This window comes from Anomaloglossus baeobatrachus, chromosome 4 (assembly GCF_048569485.1).
Source record: "Anomaloglossus baeobatrachus isolate aAnoBae1 chromosome 4, aAnoBae1.hap1, whole genome shotgun sequence".
In the NCBI taxonomy this organism is placed as follows: Eukaryota; Metazoa; Chordata; class Amphibia; order Anura; family Aromobatidae; genus Anomaloglossus; species Anomaloglossus baeobatrachus.
In genome coordinates this window covers 528,593,329-528,620,985 of record NC_134356.1, presented here as the reverse complement: position 1 = coordinate 528,620,985, position 27,657 = coordinate 528,593,329, and the positions used below count along the sequence as shown (strand labels likewise).

At 46.2% G+C, this 27,657-nt stretch overlaps 1 protein-coding gene across 1 annotated transcript in view; it reads right to left on the bottom strand.

Annotated features, from left to right (window-relative positions):
- LOC142303990 (gonadotropin-releasing hormone II receptor-like) overlaps positions 1-23,887 on the bottom strand; it is a 91,335-nt gene extending 67,448 nt beyond the window's left edge. The window contains exon 1 of the mRNA XM_075345924.1: positions 23,257-23,887. Coding sequence (XP_075202039.1) covers positions 23,257-23,290 — 34 coding nt within the window. The 5' untranslated portion in view covers positions 23,291-23,887. The remainder of the gene's footprint in view (positions 1-23,256) is intronic.
- Between the last annotated feature and the right edge of the window lie 3,770 nt (positions 23,888-27,657).

Genomic DNA, 27,657 nt, shown 5'->3' with positions numbered 1-27,657 from the left:
TCTGGTGATGACCCATGACGTGTGTTTCGCCAATGTGTGGTGTCTAGCAGTAGGCTAAAGTAAGGTTTTAAATATAGGTGCACCCAATCAGTGTACGAGAGACGTAGAGAATAAGGAAAGAAGAAATGAGATTTGTGCCTGAGGTGTGGAGGACATGTAACCATGACGCGGGGAGATTATGGCGCATAGCATCAGTGCTCCACCCTTTGGTGACGGGCTCCTCTGTAGCACAGTGAGGAGCGTATATGGGGAATGCATGCCCTCATACCTCATTCCTCTCACTCAGAGAGGTCCAAAGGGCAACCTATGAATGTGCACTGTCCCCATGCCATGTGATGCCGTAATGTGTACTATTTATGTGGGCATATTCATCTATACAATGCCATAATGCATGTTATCAATGCGAGTATAATTAAGTGCTTAGTGCCGAGAATCCGAAAAAATTGTAATAGGTTATTTATACAGTATATGGGTAAAATGTTAAGACATGCTTTGACATAAATATAATAACGAGAGGACAATTTTAATGCTAAAATAGGGACATTAACCCATATCTAGTACTCTGAAATTGACCCATAGGTCGCATCATGGTGAAAAGATGCATATATATTCTCAAAAATTTAATTAAATGAAATCATATTGGGAATCGTGAAGCTGAAATTGAAAAGAGGATGGCTTCTACAAATGGATAATGATCCTAAACGCAAGTAGAAATCCACAATAGACGACCTCAAAAGGTGCAAGCTAAAGGTTTTACAATGGCCCTCACACTCCCCTGATCTGAACATCATCCAAAATCTGTGGCTAATCCTCAAAACAGCAGTGCATGTAAAATGAGCAAGGAATCTCACAGAACTGGAAGACTTTTCCATGGAAGAATAGATGAAAATCTCTGAAACAAGAATTGAAAGGCTCTTGGCTGCTACAAAAATTGTTTAAAAGCTGTGATACTTGCCAAAGGAGGTGTTACTAGGTAGTAAGCATACAGGGTGCCCAAACTTTTGCATTGGACCATTTTCTTTTTTTGATAATTAAAGTTTAAAAGATGTAAATATTTGTTTTTGCCTAAAATACAAAGGAAATGTGTCATCTGTAACTTTCTGACTTTTGGGAATCATTTAATCTTTAACTTGCATAACTGTTCACAATAACAGTAATTTTGACCAGGGGTGCCCAAACATTTGCATGCCACTGTATTTCCCCCATCCTGGTATATATGTCCCCAATCCTGTGACCCTTCCTGGTAAATACGAGTATGTCCCCCATCCTGGTCCTTTTACAGCTCCACCAACTTTGGTACAGCTGAGAAAAATGGACATGAAAACAGCAAAGGTCATAATATTTTTGCACTCAGGGTTGAGTTGCGCAAAATATTTGCTCAATTTCCAAGCAATTTTTAAAGCAATATAGGTGGTTATCTCAAAGAGGTTTCACTGTATGTACAAAAAAAGGATCAAATGTAACAAGAAAGACATTTCTTATGAGGAATGATTTAGTGTTCTACATGAAACTTGAAAATTGAGAAAGTCAAAAAATAAGTATTCAGGCTCAAACATAGCAGCAGATGTCAGTACATGATATTGTAGATATAGAATGGCACCATCCACTGTAATTGGTTATTAAAGACTGAATGTGACTCTCTCCACCTCAAGTGTCCAGCAGATGCGATGATAAAACACTATTGCTCGACCCTGTAAGGACAGAGTTTACTGTTACTGAAGCTAATAATTTAGCCAGTGGGTGATACTGCTCTCTAAGCTCTTGGAAAGCAGCACATTTTGAAAACAATATAATCCCTGTAATAACATCAAAGGAAATGCTTAGAGAAAACAAAAGCATTTACAGTAAGCAATATTTACGGGTCATCATACAAAGCTGCAGAAGAATAACTTCACCATTGTTTTTATGTACAACTATGTATTTCTAGAAATGAGTTTATAGTTTCTAAACAATATGCCAAATAAAAGGGGATTTCCAGCCAATACATTTCATTTTTAATGGGGCTAGGAGTAAATAAAATTGTAATCCCAGCAATACCTGCAAGTCCTATTCCAGCACCTCTCCCGATCCCTGTCTGTGCTTAATAGACCTGCCCTCAATAAACTGTTGGGCTGTGGCAGTGTTACTAGGCCGTATGCCAGGTAGCCGGCCAGTGGAATTGGTAGGCCAAGGGAGGTATGGAAAGCCAAGCCAAACTAGCAACTATGGAAGTATGCAAAATCGTCAGGCAAAAGGATGGTTAAAAGTAAAGCCATAGTTACAAGCAGGATAATAACAAAGAGAATAAGCAACCAGCAGCAAGGCAAAAAGCAAAGCTAAATCTGGCAGCCACATACAGGTAACTGACGGTTTAAATAGCAAAAAGCCCACATATGGCTCCGGCTGCAACTAATACTTAACACCTGAAGTACCTAAAGAAATGAAGGGCACAAGTTAGGCCAGTCTAGGTTTTAGCTGAGCAATGTTTTATGCTCTCCAGCTTCATCTGTAACCATAAATCCAAGCCTCCTGGTGAGCCTGGCCAGTGTGATAGGAGCATGTTCGCACACAGATGTTACAAACAGACCATGGTTCCCCCAACCAAACCTCACCCTTGTTCTAACCAATTTTGAATAACATCACAAGTGGTAAAAAGTCGCAATACAATTTACAATTTTTTAATCATAAAAATGGGATGAAGCACTTAATAAATTCCCCTGCATATGTAGAGCTCTTGTGACGCCCTGGACTAGCCAGGTAGTCACAGACATAACATCACACACACACCCTCCCCTGGATAGTTTACATCAGTCAAACAAAACCCTTGTTGCCTCCCTCCAGGGTCTGATGTCCACACCAGGTGGGGCGGAGCCAGGCAGTTGGCCCCACCCACTGAGGAGTTTCCAGGCCTGGAGGCGGGAAAAGCAGTTAGTTTAGGAGAGTTGTAGTGAGAGTTTGGAGTGCAGTGGAAGAGGAGTGAGGAGTTAGAGTTTGGAGTGGAGAAACTGTTAGTGTCTGGGTAGGAGCCCAGGCACTGTCAGCAAGGTCAGCAGATGGTGGTGGCCGTCTGCAGGAGGTGGTGCAAGTGATCAAAACCGTAGGACCGGGGACGGGCGGTGGCACGCCGGTACCGAGCCGGGGAGCAGATTTGCATCAAGCACAAAGGCAGGGCCATCGGACCCCGACTAGGCTAGGAGCCACCGACAACGGTCAAATCCGAGAGTGACCGGAACCCCAGGGGTTTCCTAACGCCCAAGACCCGACAAAAGGCAACAGTCTACACCGTGAGGATACACAGCCACCGCCATAGGCTAGAGATCCAAGGGCCGGCGCCAACGGGCAAAACGGGCTCCTTCGGTACAAACACGACGGGGAGCGGACTACCGTTGGGAAACCATCGGAGTCAATACATTCTACACAGGTGCAGGGAAAGACAGCCACCATCAACCTGTCCGGGGAGAGCAAAGACACTGCAGCCGGCTGCGGGACCCATCCATCCAGCCGTTTGGTTTACCAGAGACTCTGTAAATTTGTGCCTGAGTGAGTACCACAGTGCCATTCGGCACCGCTCCGTGCTGCCTCTGCAACCCTGCACCCCAGCCCTCCTGCCTCCCCGTACCGCCACCGGGCCCCGGGATCACCAACCCCTACCCACGGAGGGAACAACATCCTGGCTGCTCCCTACCATGGCTCCCGGGATCCCCGTCACCAGCAGCGGTGGTGCCCTTTATCACCATGACCCGTGGGTGGCGTCACAAACTATCTCCCAAAACAACCACCCCCTTTTCACTCGTGGGCGAGGAGCGCTGCTCGAGTCCCCGGGTCCGGCCCACCGCTCGAGCCACCAAGCAGCAGCAGCCGCGGACCCGAGCGTAGCGAGCGCGGCCCCTCCGCCCGTGACAACTTGGCATCACGAACAGGATTAGAACCAATCTACCTACCGGTAGAAGTGCGCCTTGCAGTCCCCGCCGGCGGCGTCCAGCTGAAAAATTTAAAGTTCCACCATCTTTGGCGCGAAGATTTCCAGCTCGAGCGTCTTCCCCAAGCAGGGAAGGTGCAAAAGTGAAGCCCCGCCCCCAGAAGAGGGAAGTGCTAGAAAGAACTAAGGGGGGGGGCGGGTGCAGGTGTACCTGATGTAACCGAAGGTATAAAGAGCAGGGACGTCAGGACTCTTCTATACATCCGGTTCCTGTAAGCACAAAACGCCAGTATGTCCACCCCGTCTGAGAGCCCCGAGTCTCCGGAGCCTGCGCCCGGGACGGCGGCGTGGCTGAATGCCCAAGTGATGTTGCTGTGCTGTCGCAACGGGGCCCAGGTGCGTGACCTGCTGGATCGCTGGACCGCTGAGGTGGAGGAGCTGGCTGCGGTCGTGCGGGCGCATGAAATAGAGGTCATGCTGGAGGAGCTGGTGAGTGACCCACGCCCTTATGTCCCCGAGGGACCGGCCGCTGCGGCTGAAGGACCCGGTCTACCCCCGGCCCCTGCAGGGCCCGCTCCATCACCCGTGCTGGCCATCCTTACCGCCCCGCTCAGCTCACTGCCCCCGATGGGGACGGCGGAGTCTGCGCTGATGCCCCACCAGGGCCCGGAGGCCCGAAAGGACGCCGGCCAACCAAATGCCGGAGCGGTTAACTCAGAAGAACCGATGGCGGTCCTCCATGCACCAACTGACGACAAATCGCTTCCCACTGAGGAGCCACAAGTCTGGGCTCAGCTGGAAACCGTACCTGTCCTCTTGGACCCCAGCATCAGCCCCCTGGAGTCAGATGACAGCGGCTCAGGGGCTGACACAGAGCCTGTTTCAGAGGAAGAAGGAGTCTTCGGCTTGTATGATATGGAGGCCACCTACATCCCTTGGAGTGGAAATAATGGATGCCGGGCAGCCCTGCCCCGTCGCGCCTGCCATGTGCTTGAAGGGATGGAGCCTGTATTCCTTCACCTGGAGCCGGGTGAGGAGTACGGAAATGAGCAATAAAGGCAGCGGTCCACCGTTGCAACACAGTTGTCCCCGTTGGGACCATCAACACCAAGTTACCGTTTTAAGTTTTACTGAATGAATGAACACCAATGATCTAAATGACTTACCTGATTTCTACCGTCTATAAAAGAAGAAAAGTTGTCCCCGTGGGGACTTTATGTGTTTCCACTAACCCCCTTCCAGAGACAAGGCCAAGAACTTGCAGGCCAACCACGAACTTGTGGTCTTGTAAATAATTTGCTGGGCCGTGTTCCGTTACTGCCTCCAGAGTGGCAGATTGGAGGAAGGACCCGCAGCAGAGTAGGCTGGGGTCCGGCCACCACCAGGACCGGTGGCCATCCTCCGGGGGTCAGGGGTCCCACTGGACGTGGGGTCCCCTGAAATGACAGCCGGGTGCGAGACACCATACCCGTTCCCGCTCGGGTGACCTGGACCAGGACTGGGGCAGAGGGGTGCTGCCCGTTTCTTAGGGGCAGCATCAAGGTGTAGGTTGCTTGGGTGGGAGAGCGGAAGAACATGAACCCGTCCGTTATTAATAAAAGTGTTTTTATGTCGTTAAGTAACGTTTAAGAGAAAAGCCTCCCGTAAGGGAAGAATGAAAAATATGCTTATGTTCTATGTTTTCTATGTTACATTTCTATTTTTCAGAAATAAAACCGGTGATGGACGGGCAGCCCGCGGACGGTCTGTATTTCACCAAGGGGGAATGTGATGCCCTGGACTAGCCAGGTAGTCACAGACATAACATAACACACAGCCCTCCCCTGGATAGTTTACATCAGTCAAATAAAACCCTTGTTGCCTCCCTCCAGGGTCTGATGTCCACACCAGGTGGGGCGGAGCCAGGCGGTTGGCCCCACCCACCGAGGAGTTCACAGGCCTGGAGGAGGGAAAAGCAGTTAGTTTAGGAGAGTTGTAGTGATAGTTTGGAGTGCAGTGGAAGTGGAGTGAGGAGTTGGAGTTTGGAGTGGAGAAACTGTTAGTGTCTGGGTAGGAGCCCAGGCACTGTCAGCAAGGTCGGCAGACGGTGGTGGCCGTCTGGAGGAGGTGGTGCAAGTCAGCAAAACCGTAGGACCGGGGATGGGCGGTGGCCCGCCGGTACCGAGCCGGAGAGCAGATTTGCATCAAGCACAAAGGCAGGGCCATCGGACCCCGACTAGGCTAGGAGCCGCCGACAACGGTCAAATCCGAGAGTGACCGGAACCCCAGGGGTTCCCTAACACCCAAAACCCAACAGAAGGCAACAGTCCACACCGTGAGGATACACAGCCACCGCCATAGGCTAGAGATCCAAGGGCCAGCGCCTGCTGGCAAAACGGGCTCCTTCGGTACATACACGGGGAGCGGACTACCATTGGGAAACCATCGGAGTCAATACATTCTACACAGGTGCAGGGAAAGACAGCCACCATCAACCTGTCCGGGGAGAGCAAAGACACTGCAGCCGGCTGCGGGACCCATCCATCCAGCCGTTTGGTTTACCAGAGACTCTGAAAATTTGTGCCTGAGTGAGTACCACAGTGCCATTCGGCACCGCTCCGTGCTGCCTCTGCAACCCTGCACCCCAGCCCTCCTGCCTCCCCGTACCGCCACCGGGCCCCGGGATCACCAACCCCTACCCACGGAGGGAACAACATCCTAGCTGCTCCCTACCATCGCTCCCGGGATCCCCGTCACCAGCAGCGGTGGTGCCCTTTATCACCACGACCCGTGGGTGGCGTTTACAAACTATCTCCCAAAACAACCACCCCCTTTTAACTCGTGGGCGAGGAGCGCTGCTCGAGTCCCCGGGTCCAGTCCACCGCTCGAGCCACCGAGCAGCAGCAGCAGCCGCGGACCCGAGCGTAGCAAGCGCGGCCCCTCCGCCCACGACACTCTTATATCATTACGTGAGGAGCTGCCCAGGTGTATAACGACTGTGACCGAATCCATTCTATTGGGGAGCCTGCCAACCCGCCTACTTCAGCTGGTTGTGCATCTGAGGATGTACATTAAGCGGAACTGAATGTGCGTCCTTGAATACACGACCAGGTCACTGCACTGCAATACATACTGTTGGCCAGTCAGAGGCCGGCAGCTGACATCAGGGTTTTGGGCATTGGCGTTGTATAGTAGTGATGTCATGCATTGCCATAACAGGTATGCCGATGTCAGCTTCTGTGCCAGCTACAGAGGAGAAACATCAAGGAACGGGGGTAGGTGAGTAGAATGTGATTATTTTTTTTTATGCAACAAAGAAATGAGGCAGTAGGTGGGAATTTATAACAGGAAGGAATCCATCATGGGAGCATATATACAAAGGATGTTTGAGATATACAAGGGATGTTTGAGATTATTAGTGCAATCAATATCTTCCTATAACCATCAACAAGCTTCTTACACCTCTCAACTAGAATTTTAGACCACTTTTCTTTTGCAAACTGCTCCAGGTCTCTCATAATTAAAGGCTCCTTCTCTCAGCAGCAATTTTAATATCTCTCCACAGATGTGCAATGGGATTTAGAGCCGGACTCATTGCTGCCACTTTAGAACTTTCCAGCTCTTTGTTTCCATTTCTGGGTGATTCTTTAAGTTTGTTTGGGGTCTTTGTCCTGCTAGAAGACCCATGACCTAGGACGCAAACCCAATTTTCTGACCCTGGGCACTACATTGCAACGGAAAATCTTTTGGTAATTTTCAGATTTCATCATGCCTTGCACACAGTCAAGGCACCCAGTGCCAGAGGCAGCAGAATACCTCAAAATATCTTTAAACCTCCACCATATCTGACTGTAGGTACTGTGATCTTTTCTTTGTAGGCCTCATTCTGTTTTTGCTAAATATTAGAATGATGCCCTTCATTAAAAAGCTCTATCTTGGTTTCATATGTCCACAAGACGCTTGCTCAGAAGGACTTGGCTTACTCACATAAATTTTGGGAAACTGCAGTCTTTTTTATGCTTTTTTATGTCTCTTTCTCAGCAGTGGTATCTTCCTGGGTCTCCTGTCATAGTGTTTCATTTCTCTCAAACGATAGCTCGTGCTGGCACTGATGCACCCTGATTCTACAGAACAGCATGAATACCTTTGGAACTTAATTGGGGATGCTTATTCACCATTCAGACTATCCTGCATTGTAACCTTTTATTAATTTCTGCCGTCCATATCCAGGGAGATTAGCTACATTTCCATAGGTTATAAATTTCTTGATTATGTTGCGCACTGTGGACAAAAGTGAACAACATCAAGATCTCTGGAGATGGACTTGTAACCTTGAGATTGTTGATATTGTTCAACAATTTTGGTTGTCAAGTCCTCAGACAGTTTTCTTCTGCCTTTTCTCTTCTCTATGCTTAGTGTGGCTCACATAGACATAATTCAAAGATTGAGTCAACTTCTCCCCTTTTTATCTGGTTCAGGTGTGATTTTCCTATTGCTCACGCGACTTACTTGCCATAGGATATTTTGAATGAGCATCACGTTTGAAACATGTCAACAATTTTGTGCAGTCCATATTTGGGGATTTGTGTGAAATTATATCCAATTTGCCTATTTTTTTTGTTTTTTTTGTGTTTTTCCAATACACACAAAGGAAATAAATGTCAAAATATGTGTAATTGCAATACTTTTCAGGTAGGAATCCTTCATTTTCTGGAAAACTTTCAAGGGTGCCAACAGGATTAGCCATGACTGTACATACCAGGATGGGGAACATACATATCAGGATGGGGGACATAAATACCAGAAAGGGGAACATATATTCCAGGATGGGGGCATATATACCAGGAAAGAGTTTAGAATGGGGGAGATATATACCAGGAGAGGGGATATATAAACTAGGATGGGGAAATATATACCAGGATGGAACCATGGATGGGGGACAAATATACCTGGAAGGGGCACGGGATGGAAGACATTTGTACAGGATGGGGGACATTACTACATGATGAAGGGCGAGTAAAAATTTGTTTTTTATATTATTTAGGATGCTATAAGTGCCCATACTTCTGACCAACATGTAGGAGGGGAAGAAGACAGGTCCAAATATTGCACTGGGTTGCATTGGACTCTGGTTACGCAACTGGGGCTGCCACTTTCATATACTCGTATTTATATGGAATCAGAGCAGGAATCCTATATCTAAGGTCTAAGCTTGATTTGTTCTACCTTTATCTGTGTTATACCAACCAAAGAGAATGAAAGAGTAATGGTCAACAATATGATACAATTATATACAAATTCATTTAAAGGGTCACTGACATGTCATAAAATTTTGACATTGGGAAGTGTCAAAGGCTCTTTGCTTTCAAGATCAGCAGGCATCCCAGGGTTGTATTACAACATTTCTAATATGCCTCAAATTTTACCTTTTTGTAATGGCTCACTCACAGGTTTTTTTTCTGTACAATAAAAAGCGGATGGCTTTTTATTAACGTGCTAAATCCGATTTTTATCCATTTTTGGTCTTTACGTTTGTTTTTGCCATCCACTTTTCTACTACACAAACAAAATTGAGGTTTCCAAGCTTCTTCTCATAGGATACAACACATCAAATCTGTGTGCTAACCATTTTTCACTGACCTCCTTGACTTACATAGGTGACTAGCTGTAGTACCCGGACGTTGCCCGGGATAGCAACTGTCTCTCTGTCTCTCTCCCTGTCTCTGTCTGTCTCTGTTTGCCTCTCCCAGTCTCTGTCTGTCTCTCCCAGCCTCTGTCTGTCTGTCTCTGTGTGTATGTCTCTGTGTCTGACTTTTTCCGCATCTGTCTGTGTCTATCTCTCTGTCTGTCTTTGTATCAGTCTCTGTCTGTCTCTCTCTCTATTTCTGTATCTGTCTCTCTATCTCTTTGTCTGTCAGTCTCTTTTCCCCATCTGTCTCTTTCCCTATCTGTCTCTTTCCCCGTCTGTCTCTTTCACCGTCTGTCTCTTTCACCGTCTCTGTCTCTTTATCTGTCTCTGTCTCTTTCCCCGTCTCTGTCTCTTTCCCTGTCTCTGTCTCTTTCCCTGTCTGTCTCTTTCCCCGTCTGTCTCTTTTACCGTCTCTGTCTCTTTTACCGTCTGCCTCTTTCCCCGTCTGTCTCTTATACTGTCTCTGTCTCTTTCTCTGTCTCTTTCCCTGTCTGTCTGTGTCTTTCTGCCTCTGTCTGCCTCTTTCACTGTCAGTCTCTTTCTCTGTCTCTTTCCCTGTCTGTCTCTGTCTGTCTCTGTCTATTTCCCTGCCTCTTACTCTGTCTGTGCCTATGTTTGTCTGTCTCTTTCTGTCTCTCTCTATCCATCTCCCCACCGACATCTTATTACCCAACACATAAGCTTCTTATACTAACAGTTTATTTTGTTCTTATAGCAACCACTCACAGCTCCTATTAATAACCTTTAGCTCGCAGTTCAATTGACGTTAATGGAGGTTTATTGGAGAGTAACTGTAAAGCGCGGGGTTTACATTTTCCGATCAAAACATAGTCTATGACGTTCCCTGAGTCACATGGAGTGTCTGTGCCAAAGTTTGTGATTGTAAATGTGACTTTGTGGATTCCTTTAGTGGACATACACACACATATGCGCACACACACACACACACACACACACACACACACACACACACATACATACATACACATATACACTCAGCTTTATATATTAGATTTTGAGCTACAAGCTGTTATATTGTCAGCATTCTATAACCTGTAGGCCCATAATAACAGTGTAAAGAGATCAAAGTGTGACAGATTCCCTTTAGTGATGAGCGAGTACTAAAAAGCTCGGGTGCTCGAAGCTCGGGCCGAGCCTCCCAAGATACTCGTGTACTCGGCCCGAGCAACGAGCCCAATGTTATCCTATGGGAGACCCGAGTATTTTTGTGAAATGACCTCCCGGCAGCATGGAGAAACCCTAAAAATGGCACAAAAGTCTCAGAAGAGTGCTCAAATGACATGGCAACAGCATGGGGAAGACCCCTTGAAGCATTTATCACTCAAAAGTCACAGCTGTGAACAATTTTGTCCGCGTTTTACGCCATTTTTACGGACTCACCAGAAAACCTTCCAAAATGACCCCAAAATGATTTTTCATGGCAGAAATGTTAAGGGCACATACCCAATAGTGAGATAGAGCTGGTGTATGTTACTTTTTGAGATTAATACATGAAAGATTTTACGTGAAAACATTGTGTGGCACTCCGATGTCCCTGAGAAGAGACGTACATGAAGGCCTCTTGAGTCTAATGTGCCCATTTTGAGGAAGTGAGTCTTTGTAGTATTTTCCTTTGCCAGGGCAGTCCAAAATTGTGAGGTTCACCAATGTCCCTGGATAGAGACGTGCATGATGGCCTGTAAACCTGAAGTGCCCATTGTAAGGAAGTGGGTCTATTTTAGTATAGCCCTTTGCCAGGGCAGCCAAAAATTGGGAGGCTCCACATTGTCCCTGGATAGAGACGTGCATGATGGCCTGTAAACCTGAAGTGCCCATTGTAAGGAAGTGGGTCTATTTCAGTATAGCCCTTTGCCAGGGCAGCCAAAAATTGGGAGGCTCCACATTGTCCCTGGATAGAGACGTGCATGATGGCCTGTAAACCTGAAGTGCCCATTGTAAGGAAGTGGGTCTATTTCAGTATAGCCCTTTGCCAGGGCAGCCAAAAATTGGGAGGCTCCACATTGTCCCTGGATAGAGACGTGCATGATGGCCTGTAAACCTGAAGTGCCCATTGTAAGGAAGTGGGTCTATTTCAGTATAGCCCTTTGCCAGGGCAGCCAAAAATTGGGAGGCTCCACATTGTCCCTGGATAGAGACGTGCATGATGGCCTGTAAACCTGAAGTGCCCATTGTAAGGAAGTGGGTCTATTTCAGTATAGCCCTTTGCCAGGGCAGCCAAAAATTGGGAGGCTCCACATTGTCCCTGGATAGAGACGTGCATGATGGCCTGTAAACCTGAAGTGCCCATTGTAAGGAAGTGGGTCTATTTCAGTATAGCCCTTTGCCAGGGCAGCCAAAAATTGGGAGGCTCCACATTGTCCCTGGATAGAGACGTGCATGATGGCCTGTAAACCTGAAGTGCCCATTGTAAGGAAGTGGGTCTATTTCAGTATAGCCCTTTGCCAGGGCAGCCAAAAATTGGGAGGCTCCACATTGTCCCTGGATAGAGACGTGCATGATGGCCTGTAAACCTGAAGTGCCCATTGTAAGGAAGTGGGTCTATTTCAGTATAGCCCTTTGCCAGGGCAGCCAAAAATTGGGAGGCTCCACATTGTCCCTGGATAGAGACGTGCATGATGGCCTGTAAACCTGAAGTGCCCATTGTAAGGAAGTGGGTCTATTTTAGTATAGCCCTTTGCCAGGGCAGCCAAAAATTGGGAGGCTCCACATTGTCCCTGGATAGAGACGTGCATGATGGCCTGTAAACCTGAAGTGCCCATTGTAAGGAAGTGGGTCTATTTCAGTATAGCCCTTTGCCAGGGCAGCCAAAAATTGGGAGGCTCCACATTGTCCCTGGATAGAGACGTGCATGATGGCCTGTAAACCTGAAGTGCCCATTGTAAGGAAGTGGGTCTATTTCAGTATAGCCCTTTGCCAGGGCAGCCAAAAATTGGGAGGCTCCACATTGTCCCTGGATAGAGACGTGCATGATGGCCTGTAAACCTGAAGTGCCCATTGTAAGGAAGTGGGTCTATTTCAGTATAGCCCTTTGCCAGGGCAGCCAAAAATTGGGAGGCTCCACATTGTCCCTGGATAGAGACGTGCATGATGGCCTGTAAACCTGAAGTGCCCATTGTAAGGAAGTGGGTCTATTTCAGTATAGCCCTTTGCCAGGGCAGCCAAAAATTGGGAGGCTCCACATTGTCCCTGGATAGAGACGTGCATGATGGCCTGTAAACCTGAAGTGCCCATTGTAAGGAAGTGGGTCTATTTTAGTATAGCCCTTTGCCAGGGCAGCCAAAAATTGGGAGGCTCCACATTGTCCCTGGATAGAGACGTGCATGATGGCCTGTAAACCTGAAGTGCCCATTGTAAGGAAGTGGGTCTATTTCAGTATAGCCCTTTGCCAGGGCAGCCAAAAATTGGGAGGCTCCACGTTGTCCCTGGGTAGAGACGTGCATGAGGGCCTCAAAACATTGTTCCCATTGCAAAGGAGCGGGTCTCCTGTCGTTGTAATGTCCATTCTGCAAAGAATGGGCGAAAAAATTTACCACTGGGGGTATACCTGAAACAAAGACCTAACTATTGTAACGGTCATCATGATGGCGCATGAGGAGAAGGAGGAGCAGTCCAGCGATTATCCAAAGTCGAGAAGTGTACCCATGGGTGAGTGGAGGTACATGGCAAACTTTAAATTCCGCTCTCATTTGCTGGTGGTGTGGTGAAGTCTGGCCCAATCCAACCCTTGTTCATCTTTATCAGAGTCAGCCTGTCAGCATTTTCAGTTGACAGGCGGGTGCGTTTATCTGTAATGATTCCACCTGCGGCACTAAAAACACGCTCTGACAAAACGCTAGCAGCAGGGCAGGCCAGGACTTCCAAGGCGTAGAGAGCCAATTCATGCCACGTGTCCAGCTTGGATACCCAATAATTGTAAGGCACAGAGGAATGTCGGAGTACAGTTGTTCGATCTGCAAGGTACTCCTTCAGCATCTGGGCAAACTTAGGATTTCTTGTGGCACTACCCCGCACCTCAGGGGCTGTGGTACGTGAGGGGCTGAGAAAACTGTCCCACATCTTAAAGACTGTTCCCCTACCTCTGGCGGATTGGACTTGTGCCTCTCTCGGCTGTACGCCTCGGTTGTCCACTGATTCCTGACCTATGCCGCTAGCGTTTTGTGAGGGGAATGCTTTGCCTACTTCCGTGAGTATGGCCTTCCGAAACTGCTGCATTTTGGTTGACCTCTCCTCCACGGGAATAAGAGACAAAAAGTTCTCCTTGTAGCGTGGGTCTAACAGTGTTACCAACCAGTAATGATTGTCGGCCAAGATGTTCTTAACGCGAGGGTCACGAGACAGGCAGCTTACCATAAAGTCAGCCATGTGCGCCAGACTCTTAACAGCCAGGACTTCAGTAGCCTGACCAACAAGATGACTGAACATGCTGTCCTCCTCCTCCTCCTCCTCCTCCTCCTCCTCCTCCTCATCTACCCTGTCCTCTGGCCAGCCACGCTGAATCGAGGATATGACTGGTGTGCATGTCATATCCTCAATTTGGCCGGAGAGTTGCTCCATGTCTTCATCCTCCTCCTCGTCATAGTCCTCCACTGCACGTTGTGATGAGACGAGGCTGGGCTGTGTGTTATCACCCACACCCACTACTGTTTCTTGCTGCAACTCATCGCGCTCCGCCTGCAATGCATCATGTTTGTTTTTCAGCAGGGACCGTTTTAGAAGGCAGAGTAGCGGTATGGTGACGCTAATAATGGCGTCATCACCACTCACCATCTTGGTGGAGTCCTCAAAGTTTTGGAGGATGGTACATAGGTCTGACATCCATCTCCACTCCTCAGGTGTTATGTGTGGAGTTTGACCCATTTCCCGACGGCTTAGGTGATGCAGGTACTCAACAACTGCCCTCTTCTGCTCACATATCCTGACCAACATGTGCAGAGTTGAATTCCAACGCGTGGGGACATCACACACCAGTCTGTGAGCCGGAAGATGCAAACGGCGCTGAAAGCCGGCAAGGCCGGCTGAAGCAGTAGGTGACTTTCGAAAATGTGCAGACAGGCGGCGAACTTTTACCAGCAGATCAGACAGCTCTGGGTATGACTTTATAAACCGCTGAACCACGAGGTTGAGCACATGGGCCACGCATGGAACATGTGTCAGCTGGCCTCGCCTCAAAGCCGCCACCAGGTTCCGGCCATTGTCACAAACGACCTTTCCTGGCTTTAGGTTCAGAGGTGTGAGCCAGTGATCTGCCTGCTGTTTCAGAGCTGTCCACAGCTCTTCTGCATTGTGGGGTTTGTCACCTATGCAGATTAGCTTCAGCACAGCCTGTTGCCGCTTCGCCGAGGCAGTGCTGCAGTGCTTCCAGCTTGTGACTGGTGTGGAGGGCACAGTGGATGAGGATGCGCAGGAGGAGGAGGAGGCTGAAGAGCATGACATTCCGGAGCTGTAGAGTGTGGGTGAAACACTGACTGAGGTAGGGCCTGCAAACCTTGGTGTGGGAAGGACGTGTTCCGTCCCTCGCTCAGACTGGGTCCCAGCTTCCACAATATTAACCCAGTGTGCCGTCAACGAGATGTAGCGGCCTTGCCCACAAGCACTTGTCCACGTGTCTGTGGTTAGGTGGACCTTGGGTGAAACAGCGTTGTTCAGGGCACGTGTGATGTTTTGTGACACGTGGTTATGCAACGCGGGGACGGCACACCGGGAGAAATAGTGGCGGCTGGGGACCGAGTAACGTGGGACAGCTGCCGCCATCAGGTCACGGAATGCTTCTGTCTCCACCAGCCTAAAAGGCAACATTTCCAGCGCAAGCAGTCGCGAAATGTTAGCATTTAGAACTGTGGCATGTGGGGTGTTGGCAGTGTATTTGCGCCTGCGTTCAAAGGTTTGCTGAATGGATAACTGAACGCTGCGCTGGGACAAGGACGTGCTTGATGATGGTGTTCTTTCTGCGTAGGCAACTGCAGGTGCAGGAGTGGAGGAGGCTTGTTCGCAGGCAGCATGGACAGAGGATTGGCTCGCATGCACAACCAGCGAAGACGTAGCAGTGACATCAGCAAGCACTGCTCCTCGACTCTGTTGTACTTCCCACAAAGTCGGGTGCTTGGCTGACATGTGCCTGATCATGCTGGTGGTGGTCAGGCTGCTAGTTTTGGTACCCCTGCTGATGCTGGCACGGCAGGTGTTGCAAATGGCCTTTTTTGAATCATCTGGATCCAACTTAAAAAACTGCCAGACTCGTGAAGACCTAACATTTGTACAGGCACCTTGTGTCGTCGTGTTGTTCCGGGGAACGGTTGCCTGACTTCTGCCTGGGGCCACCACCCTGCTTCTTACTGCCTGTTGTGATGCTACGCCTCCCTCCCCCTGTGCACTGCTGTCCTCGCTCTGCATATCCTCCTGCCAGGTTGGGTCAGTTACTGGATCATCCACCACGTCGTCTTCCTCTTCCGCACCCTGCTCCTCCTCCTGACTTGCTGACAATTGTGTCTCATCATCGTCCACCACTTGTTGAGACACGTTGCCAACTTCGTGAGAACGTGGCTGCTCAAATATTTGGCCATCTGTACAGACGATCTCCTCATGACCCACTTCAATATGAGCTGGCGAGAGGCCAGAATGTGTGAATGGAAACGTGAACAGCTCTTCCGAGTGTCCAAGTGTGGGATCATTAATGTCCGAGGAGGACGTGTACTCATCCTGGTGGTAGGAAGGAGGATCAGGTTCAGAAATGTGCGGTGCAGTATCACGGCTACTGACACTTGACCGTGTGGAAGACAGAGTGTTTGTGGTGGTGCCAATCTGACTGGAAGCATTATCCGCTATCCAACTAACAACCTGTTGACACTGGTCTTGGTTCAAGAGCGGTGTACTGCTGCGGTCCCCAAGAATTTGGGACAGGACGTGCGAGCGACTAGATGTGGCCCTTTGTTGTGGCGAAATTAGAGCTTGCCCACGACCTCGGCCTCTGCCTGCACCACCATCACGTCCACTTCCTTGTTCCTTGCCAATGCCCTTGCGCATTTTGCAATGCTGTGCACTGCTGACGTGTATATTCACTACTTGTGCGTTATATCAAAGTTTCTGGAAATTGCACACAAGTGCACCTGTACGCTGCCACCGACAGGCACACACGTGCGGTTTTTAAATGCAAGCACGGACGCACTAAGAACCTAACACAGGTTTTAGGAGCAAAAATTAAGAACTCTGACACTATCAGCCACTGCTGACTGACGTGTATTATACACTACACTTGTGCGTTATATAATAGTTTGGTAAAAACGCACACCAGTGCACCTGTACGCTGCCACCAACAGGCACACACGTGCGGTTTTAAAAACCAAGCACGGACGCAATAATAACCTAACACAGGTTTTAGGAGCAAAAATTAAGAACTCTGACACTATCAGCCACTGCTGACTGACGTGTATTATACACTACACTTGTGCGTTATATAATAGTTTTGTAAAAACGCACACCAGTGCACCTGTACGCTGCCACCAACAGGCACACACGTGCGGTTTTAAAAACCAAGCACGGACGCAATAATAACCTAACACAGGTTTTAGGAGCAAAAATTAAGAACTCTGACACTATCAGCCACTGCTGACTGACGTGTATTATACACTACACTTGTGCGTTATATAATAGTTTGGTAAACGCACACCAGTGCACCTGTACGCTGCCACCAACAGGCACACACGTGCGGTTTTAAAAACCAAGCACGGACGCAATAATAACCTAACACAGGTTTTAGGAGCAAAAATTAAGAACTCTGACACTATCAGCCACTGCTGACTGACGTGTATTATACACTACACTTGTGCGTTATATAATAGTTTGGTAAACGCACACCAGTGCACCTGTACGCTGCCACCAACAGGCACACACGTGCGGTTTTAAAAACCAAGCACGGACGCAATAATAACCTAACAGGTTTTTTTGGGGAGCGACAATTACAGTACAGACAAGTCAGACACTATCTGGACTGTTTTACACTGTGTACACCAGCCCCAGATATGAAGGCTGGTATACGGTCACCACTACCCTGCCTGCCTGCCTGCCTGTATACTGCTACAATAGTCCTGACAAGGACTCTTTTGGTCACTAGCCTGTATTCAGACCTGGCTATACCCTGCCTGTATATAGCAACAATAGTCCTGAGAAGGACTCTGCTACTGTACGCCGACCTGGCTATACCCTGCCTGCCTGTATACAACTAGAATAGTCCTGAGAAGGACTTTTGGTCACACTGTTTGCAGCCCTGCAACTGAAAAAGCTATAAAGGGCCGCAAAGCTTTCCCTGAATCAGCGACACTCTCCCTACACTCACTGTCAGAATAGCTGTGAGCAGAGCACAGCGCGCCGGCCTATATAAAGGCTCGGTGACGCTGTGCAGGCCGGCCAATCACTGCAATTCCACAACTAACAGGGCTGTGGCATTGCAGTGGTCTGCCAGCCAATCCCTGCATGAGGGCTGGCTCTCAAAAGAGCGCCAACATGCAGAAATGAAGACCACGAGTAAAGCACGAGTATCGCGAGATTACTCGGTCCCCGCCGAGCAGCCCGAGTACAGTGATACTCGTGCGAGTACCGAGTAGTGACAAGCATGCTCGCTCATCACTAATTCCCTTTAATCAATTTGTTGCATTCTGCTTGAGGGCACTTTTCAATAAGACCAGAATAGAAACACTGTTCTCAGCCAGCTAACACTTGGCTCAAGGGTATACAGCTCTCCTCCCCCCAATGATTACAGCTCCCCTCCCTGGTATATAGCTCCCCCAAAGGTATACAGCTGTACTCCCCCAAGGGTATACAGCTGTCCTTCTCCCAAAGGGTATACAGCTCTCCTACCAAGGTTAAATAACGCTCTCCCCCCCCAAGGGTATACAACTCCCCTCCCCCAAGGGTATACAGCTCCCCTCCCCCAAGGGTATACAGCTGTCCCCCCAAGGGTATACAGGTTCCCTCCCCCAAGGGTATACAGCTCTACTCCCCAAGGGTATATAGGTATGCTCCCCAAGAATATACAGCTCTCCCTCCAAGGGTATACAGCTCTCTTACCCCACAAGGGTATACAGCTCACCTCCCTGGTATACAGCTCTCCCCCCAAGGGTATACAGCTCTCCCCCCAAGGGTATACAACTCATCTCCCTGGTATATAGTTCCCCCAAAGGTATACAGCTGTCCTCTACCCAAGGGTATACAGCTGACCTTGCCCCAAAGGTTATACAGCTCTCCCTTCAAGGGTATATAGCTCCCCTCCCCCAAGGGTATACAACTCTTCTCCCCCAATGGTATACAGCTCCAGCCCCCCAATGGTATACAGCTTCCCCCAAAGGATATACAGCTCTCTTTCCCCCAAGGTTATACAGCTCACCTCCCTGGTATACAGCTCTCCCCCAAGGGTAAACATCTCCCCTCCCCCAATGGTATACAGTTGTCCTTTCCCCCAAAGGGTATACAGCTCCCCCAAAGGGTATACAGCCCCCCGATCTGTATACAGCTAGCTGGGGTGTAAGGGTTATTCACTGTGGCACTACACTGCAGAGTTGAATATTGGTGTGTTTTCCCGGCAAGTCGGGGGTGTAAGGGTTAATCACCAGGTCACTATACTACAGCATTGAATATTGGATTGGGTTTCCCGGCATGCTGGAGGCGTAAGGGTTAATCACTGTGGCACTCCACTGCAGTCTTGAATATTGGCGGCTTTCCCGGCGGGCTGGTGGTGTAAGGGTTAATCACCGTGGCAGGTTAATCACCATGACACTACACTGCAGCCTTGAATATTGGCATGGCAGGCGGCGGGTGCGCGAAGCTCGAGAACGTGGCCAGGTGCAGGCGGGCGGATTCACAGGAGAGGAAGCGTGGCAGGAGAGGAGGAGGCAGTGGAGGCGCATGCGAGTTTATGTGTGGGATGGCTCGGCTGTGATGACGTCACATGGAGGGGAGGGATTAGCGAGTAACCATGAGTAATCACAACGGCTCTTATATATAGATTAGTCTAAAGGGAATATTTCGGTTGGAATAAATTATCATCTTGACACAGGACAAGGTGAAGATTTTTTGATATTTGGGGCTCCGACCACTGGGACCCCCACTGATAAACACTGTTGTGTCTTTTTTATCCTCTTTTAGAATGGAGAGCACAATGGATTGCTACTCCATTCATTCTCCATGGGGCTGCCACCTAAGCTGAATGCAGAGCTCCGGAAGTCCTTTACACAATCAATTGCTAATATAAATTATTTTATATGCATGAAATATGATTTGGGCTCTATTTATTATGTTGCATGGCACTTTAAGTCCTTTCTTTCTTAAGTTTTCATCCCCAATTGCCAATAGAGCATGTACACTGCTACTCAATTTTTATAAGGATAAAAGTCCCCTGTGCTGGTAACCAGTTCCACCTATTCTGTGCATATATGATAACTTCCAATAGAACAAATCCCTTTAAGTCAATGTCTCCTATAGATCCAGACTTATCTCCATATGTCCCTGCTATCATATGAAGGTATAGGTGGATTTCTTCTGCTTGATTTGTATAAAATCCAACACAAAAAAAAACCTGTCATGTTTCATTAGATGTCATAGTATGGGGACATGGTCCATTACAAACTCCTATTTCACTGCCACCTATTGGCCATTGTTGATATTACATTTTTTTTTGTTTCCTTGCATAACATTGATGCTATTTTTGTTTCTATCTGACCAGTTATCATATAGTAAAATTATCTTGGTTGAAATTTGCCTAAGGGTGGCGTCACATGGTACGATCTATCGTGCAATCGCACGAGCGATCGTACCCGCCCCCGTCGTTTGTGCGTCACGTTCAATTAGTTGCCCGTGGAGCACAGTCGTTAACCCCCGTCACACGGACTTACCTCCCTAATGACGTCGCTGTGGGCGGCGAACATCCTCTTCCTGAAGGGGGAGGGACGTTCGGTGTCACAGCGACGTCACACAGCGGCCGGCCAATAGAAGTGGAGGGGCGGAGATGAGCGGGATGTAACATCCCGCCCACCTCCTTCCTTCCGCATTGCCGGTGGAGGCAGGTAAGGAGATGTTCGTCGCTCCTGCGGTGTCACACATAGCGATATGTGGTGCTGCAGGAACGATGAACAACATCGCTACTAACAGACAACGATTTTTTGATTCAGGACGATCTCTCCATGGCAAACGATTTTGACCACTTTTGCAATCATTTAAGGACCCTCGAACGTGTCACACGCTGTGATGTCGCTAACGGCGCCGGATGTGCGTCACAAACACCGTGACCCCGACGATAATACGTTAGCGATATCGTAGCGTGTAAAGCCCCCTTAAGTCTATGGGTGCGCAAAAAAAAAATCAGATCCCTTACAGATCTAACGTGTAGCATCCAATTTCTATGACTACATTGTCTCTATTAACCTAGGAAACCATATTTGATTATGAACATTTAAAAATATGGATGTATAAATGCAACTGTAACACGGATGACTCCTCTCTATTTTAAAAAGTCCAAACAGAATATAATGGATATGTTATCACTGACACACATCTGCATAAATCTAAGTGGGTTTCTAAGTTTCCACTACTGATTTAAAGCATAACCATATTTTTAATTTTTATTTCATAAGTTGATAGTACACATGAATATAAGCAACTTTGTAATATTTCTTATCAGACAAATTTGCTTCTTTCTCTTTCAGAATGAATCGGTCATTATCAAAATTCTCAATTCTGAGGTAAAATCTGTATTCAGTGAAGACTTTCCCATTACTGAGATAGGAGATGGCAGCTGTTACTGATGAGATTCTATGTAGATAGAAGAGGGGGAGGGGTGGAACTCTGCATCTAGCTCCTCCCTCTGCTTCTAACTCCTCCTTCTGCCTCTAGCTCATCCCTCTGCATCTAGCTCCCCCTTTGCCTCTAGCTCCTTCCTCTGTATATAGCTCCTCCTTCTGTCTCTAGCCCCTCTGTCTTCTATCTACATAGACTCTCATCAGCACCAACCGCCATCTCCTATCTCAGTAATGGGAAAGTCTTCACTGAATACAGATTTTACCTCAGAATTGAGAATTTTGATAATGACTGATCCATTCTGGCAGAGAAAGAAGCAAATTTGTCTGATAAGAAATATTACAAAGTTGCTTATTTTGTGTACTATTCATTTCTAAAATAACAATTAAGAGGACAGATACGATTTAATGAAAAGAAAGGAAATATACCGAAATGCTAAACAAAATGGAAGAAAAAGTATATTCACTGTGTACATTACATACAACCAGAAAAGGATGTAGAAACTTGCTTTGTACATCCTGTTCCTTTTGCATGGACATTGAAAATTGGATACCGCTGCGGCTAGTGATTGGCTGCAGGGGTTTAATGCCAGCCATGGAGATTGGCAGAGGAACTTTGAAAGAGGAGTTGCGGGAATTAGTAAAATGGATCAACAAGGCTTTATTTTATTTTTTCAGCGCTCAGCTTTTTTTTTGCAAGAGTTTTCCTCTATTATGAAATTGAGGACCTTAGGACAGGTCAACAATAGCAAACTGTTGAGGGTCTGACACTCGTCACTTTAACCGATCAGACGTTATCAGCGCTGGCAGTGGTGGAGTGAAAACAATGTATAGAGTGGATCACTGCAACTCCTTCACAGGGATCAATGCTGCTTCTGGGCACTGCAGGTCAGCTGCTATTCATAGGCTTAGTGGAAAACCCCTTTAAATCAGTTATACTGAAACAAAACTGACTGTCAAAATTGCATAAATAGTCTCATAGGAACACACAGAATGCTAGAGATTAATTGTGCCAAAAAAAAAGGATACGATAGTCAGTGGTCAAAATGCTGATCAAACCTTTATGGAATATCCGATGTCGGAATATTCATTCTTTTTAAGCCCAAGTGCAGTACTAGCCATAAAGAGGTTTTCAGCACTGTAATACTGATGATATATTCATAGCATAGGTTATCAACATCAGATTATGAGGGTCCAGCTCTTAAGACCCCCATCAGGTGTAGGCACCTTCACCGATTTCATCATTCTCAATCTATATAGTCTTCCACCAGAGAATAAAATATAGCAGGCATAGGTATTTCATAGATATTGGTAATTAATAAGTGACGGATGATATATGATTCCATAATAAATCCTATGAGCATATACAGTATGTGATATCATCCACTCTGGGGGATAATGTAATGATATATAGCATAAATACTCTACACTAACACATAAAAAAGGGAAATAGCAATGTAAATGTAAAATGTAAAAGTAACATTTTATTTTAAAGAAGCAACTTTAGAAAATATTCCTACATCTGTCAATATAAAAACACAATGTGGAACTGACTGGGAACTAAAACTCGCGTATTACTTGTAAATTGAAACAATTTTAAATTAATGAGAAAAAATAGATGGAAAATTTACACCAAAATGAACATACTGTGAATTCTGCGGAAAATCACTATCATTAAATACTGCTGCAAAACCACCACGTGTGTGAACGTGTACATAAGATCCTGATGAGAATACAGGTAAAGATACTGGTGGGGATGAGTTATTATGGGGACATTATTACATCATAGAAAAGAAGAATGAAGATAATGTCTTATTTATTGTGCTATAAATCTCTAACATCGTATGTGATAATGTATGACACAAATGGCAATAAATCATATTTCTTACCTTTTATTGGGTATTGATGGATTGTCAGAGCCATACAGAGCTATAACAAGCGCTTTCTTCTCCCCACAGTCGGCTGGATAGGAGGAAGGCAGTTTGTCACCTCTTACAAAGCCCCTTCACACTAATGCTGAGGCTGGGGCATGGCACTTGGGCATATCACATGTGCACTTGTCAGCCCAAGATGCAACTTGTATCCAGCAAGAAAAAAAATCTAATTATTCAGGGCTAAAGTCTTTAGTGTTTTCCTTCTTAAAGCTTTAGAAGTTATTTAGAAAGACCAATGTATGTTATTTTCCTGTTCATCCAAAATTTGGAGTCACAAAGAGCTTCCTGCTGCTTTACTTATCAGATGTTCTTTGTAAATGTCAGCCAGACCTCTCCATGTCTTGGCACCTCAGCATCATTATGTGGCATGTGCTTTCAGTCCCCTGCCTCCTTGTTCAGGTGTTAATGTACATTTGTATGAGAGCAGATGTGCTGTACTACAATTCGGTAGCAACTTTCCCTTTAATATTCAGATTTTATCATTCAGGTGTATTGATAAAATATTGGAATAGATAAATCTAATAATTTTTTTATATTCTTGGCTGATGTCTTAGAGTAGGAGCCAGCGATGCAGAGAAGAACTAGACATCTTCAGAGCTGGAGTAAGAATGAAGCAAGGAGCTGATTTCATTCCAAGGGGCTGAGGACTGTGATGTCACCTACATCTTCTGGTCATGTGTAAAGGAGTCAATGTGAATGCCTGCTACTCATCTATCTTCATCAATCTAGCCCTTGCAACCTTTTCATACATTCAAAAAAAAATAAAAAAAAAACCTCCTCTGCTTCTATAGAATGATTAAACCCCCCTGAGAATTGCTCCGGAGCTAGGATCATGTAGGGAAGGTAAACCAATTATGAAAGAAATAGCCTTCAAGTTTCCAATAATATCTGATATAGAGAGACAATACCAAATCTAATATTTATCCAGTTACACAACGTGTGGCAATATATCATTCCCATGTCATAACATTATTAAAATTAAATTATGGAAGTTCTTCCTGCCTAGAAAGTTTACATTGGAAACTCTTCAGCAACTGAATGTGCTATGTAGAGCAGCACGGCTTGGTGCATTTTAACGAATATAGTTGCACGTAACCTATTACGGCTCTCTTGAATCTTTATATTAGTTCAGTCGTGGGAAAAATAAGATGTATGGTAAAAAAAAAAAAAAGAAAATTTGTGCTTTGCCTTAAATATTTTTGCTTGTTTTTCAATCACAGCTGCAACTTTTCAAAATAGGTTACCGTGCCCTGACAAATTTACTATATTGCACAAGAATTTACAAGATAACATAGGTCAAATTTATAGAGTCTATGTCTCTTAAAAGAAATCTGTCACCACTTTGACATTTTTAAACGGTTAATATATACATACAGTTATAGAATGCTGAAAAAATCCATACCTGTATGTCTCATATCAGATGCCTTGTATGGAATTATCATCTTTTATCACTTTATATAAATGAGCTCTTCCAGGCTATGGGGCAGATGCTGCTTGGAAGATAACCCCGCCTCTAGAGATTATTTTAAATAAAAGGGGCATTAGTGTGATGTGTGATGGTCGCTCTATGCTCTCACTGCAGAGCTGTATGTGATTATAACTGATATTTCTGCAGGTGCCTCTCAGCTTCAGGTCTAGGACACACGACGAGAAAAACGGTGCAAGTGGAATGCGATAAAAAAATCGCATTTCACTTGGACCAATATTAGCCTATGTGCCAGTACCCATGAGCGATTATTTTCTCAGCCCTAATCGGACCGAGAAAACAGTCGCAGCATGCTGTTGGTGGAATGCGATCCTGTTCCACTCGCACAAATTCAAGTCTATGGGGTGAGAGAAACATTGCATTGCACTTGCATTACACCGGTGTAACCCGAGAGCAGTGTGGTTCTCGCATAAGCCGGCCTCGGAGGAGATAGGGAGATAAATCCCTCCCTCTCCTCCGCAGCGTCGCCTCCCCTCCGCAACTGTGGTCTGATCGCACGATTGGACCACAGTCGCATGACACTCGGCTCCTGTTGTGCTCTGAGCGTGAGACGAGTGTCATGCGAGGACTCACACTAATCCCCGTGTGGCCTCAGCCTCCAGTTCACAGACTGTATTGCATTATTCTTGTAATGAAGCAGAGCTCAGGGAGCTGCAAAAAATGTGTTTGTGAGAAGTCAAATTTAATTTCTCCTGTTCTGTGTCAGTTACTTGTCTCACACTGGTAACGCCCCTTTTATTTAAAATAAGCACAGGAGGTGGAGTTATCTTCTAGGCAGCATCCGCCCCATAGCCTGGAAGAGCTCACATACATAAGGTGATAGAAGAAGATTTATCCACAGCAAGGCATCTGATATGAGACATACACGTATGACTTTTGTCAGCATTCTATAACCTGTATGCCTATATTAACAGTTTAAAAAGGTCAAATGTGGTGACAGATTCCTTTTAATCAATTTTTTGCATTCCGCTTGAGGGCACTTTTCATTAAGACCAGTATAGAAAGATTAGTCTAAAAGGGATATTTCAAGTGGAATAAGTTATCACCTTTACACAGGACTGGTGACAAATATTTGATATTTGGGGCTCCGACCACTGGGACCCCACTGATAAACAGTATTGGGTCTTTTTTATCTTCTTTTAGAATGGAGGGCAAAATAGATTGCTACTCCATTAATTCTCCATGGGGCTGCCACCTAATCCGAATGCAGAGCTCCGGACGTCCTTTCCACAATCGATTGCCAATAGAGCATGTACACTGCCACTCAATTGTTATAAGGATAAAAGTCGCCTATGTTGGTGACCAGTTTCACCTATCCTGTGTATATATGGTATCTTGTTTCAACCGAACAAAACCCTTTACGTAAATGTCTCCTATAGATCCTGACTTATCTCCATATGTCCCTGATATCATATGAAGGTATAGGTGGATTTCTTCTGCTTGATTTGTATAAAATCCGACATAAAAAAACCATGTCATGATCCATTAGATGTCATAGAATGGGGACATGGTCCATTACAAACTCCTATTTCACTGCCACCTAATGGCCATTGTTGATATTACATTTTTGTTTTCTTGCATAATATTAATGCTGTTTTTGTTTCTATCTTGGTTGAAACTTGTCTAAGTCTATGGGTGCACAATAAAAAAATCAGATCCCTTACAGATCTTCTGTATTGCATCCAATTTTTATGAATACATTGTCATTATTAACCTAGGAAATATCAGTGTTTTGGATGAGGCGTGTTTTCGCTGGGTCCAAAACGTTGTGTTGTACAGGAGAACAACAGTGAATGGGATTTATAGAAATCTCCTGCCCCCTGTGCTTTTTTTCTCCGCAGCGTAAACTGCTCTGTGGCACGGCTTTCCAAGCCACAGCATGTCAGCTTATGCTTGTGGAGACATGAGTGTTCTCCACAGGGAGAACAGAGAGAAAGTCCTCAGCAGCCCAAACCCTGATCGTGGCCACGGGAGCTGTATACCCCTGCTGAGAACACTCACGGCTCCACAGGAGAAGGCACGCTGCGCCCAGGTCCTAGCATGTCTGGATCATGTGTAAGTTTGGAAAATAACCACCTGGTTGTTCTGGGTGTTTGTTTAAAAAAACACAAAATATCCCTGGAGTTGTAGTGTTTGACTGGATTAAAGAAAATATCTCTGGTTGTCTGGAATGAAGACTTGGGATAACTTTTTAATCAATTCATATGACATGATATTCTTCAATTAAAGCCTTCATTTATTCCTGGAAGATCACCATTGCAAAATTGATTAATTACATAAGTAACATTTCATCAAGTTGTGTCATGTCATCATTTTCGTTTTAGCATGCAGTTTCAAGATAAAACGTCCATTCACTTCTTATTATCAGTTTACTAACAGTCTAGGAGAGGCAAGCTACAACAAACCTCAAAAGTGAGGGTCACTCCTATCCTATAGAAAATTTGAGAAAAATAGCTCATTGGGTAATGTCATGATAATTAGGGATGAACAAATGTGCTCACCACTACTCAATACTCAATAGAGCATCGGGGTGGTTGGTATTCTGTCTCTTCCTGGTAGCAATGAATCCAACCGCTCTAATTATCAGTCCCTTAGATAACTGTATGAGTTTACTCACTCTACCGGCATCCACAGATAGCTTTAACTCAGCCCAATGATGACTTGTAGGAAGACAAGGAGAAACGCTGTAGTTTTCTTCTAGAATCTTGTATTAAGTACAAAGTAAAGGCAGGTGAAAAGGAATAATCTGTACAGGGTTGCAGACATGTCTCTTCAGCAATGGTTCCTCTCTAGACTAAACTGAAGGAGAAGGGAGGAGCTTTCTATACAGAAGCCAACTAAGGGAGGAACATAGGGACAAACTTCATACA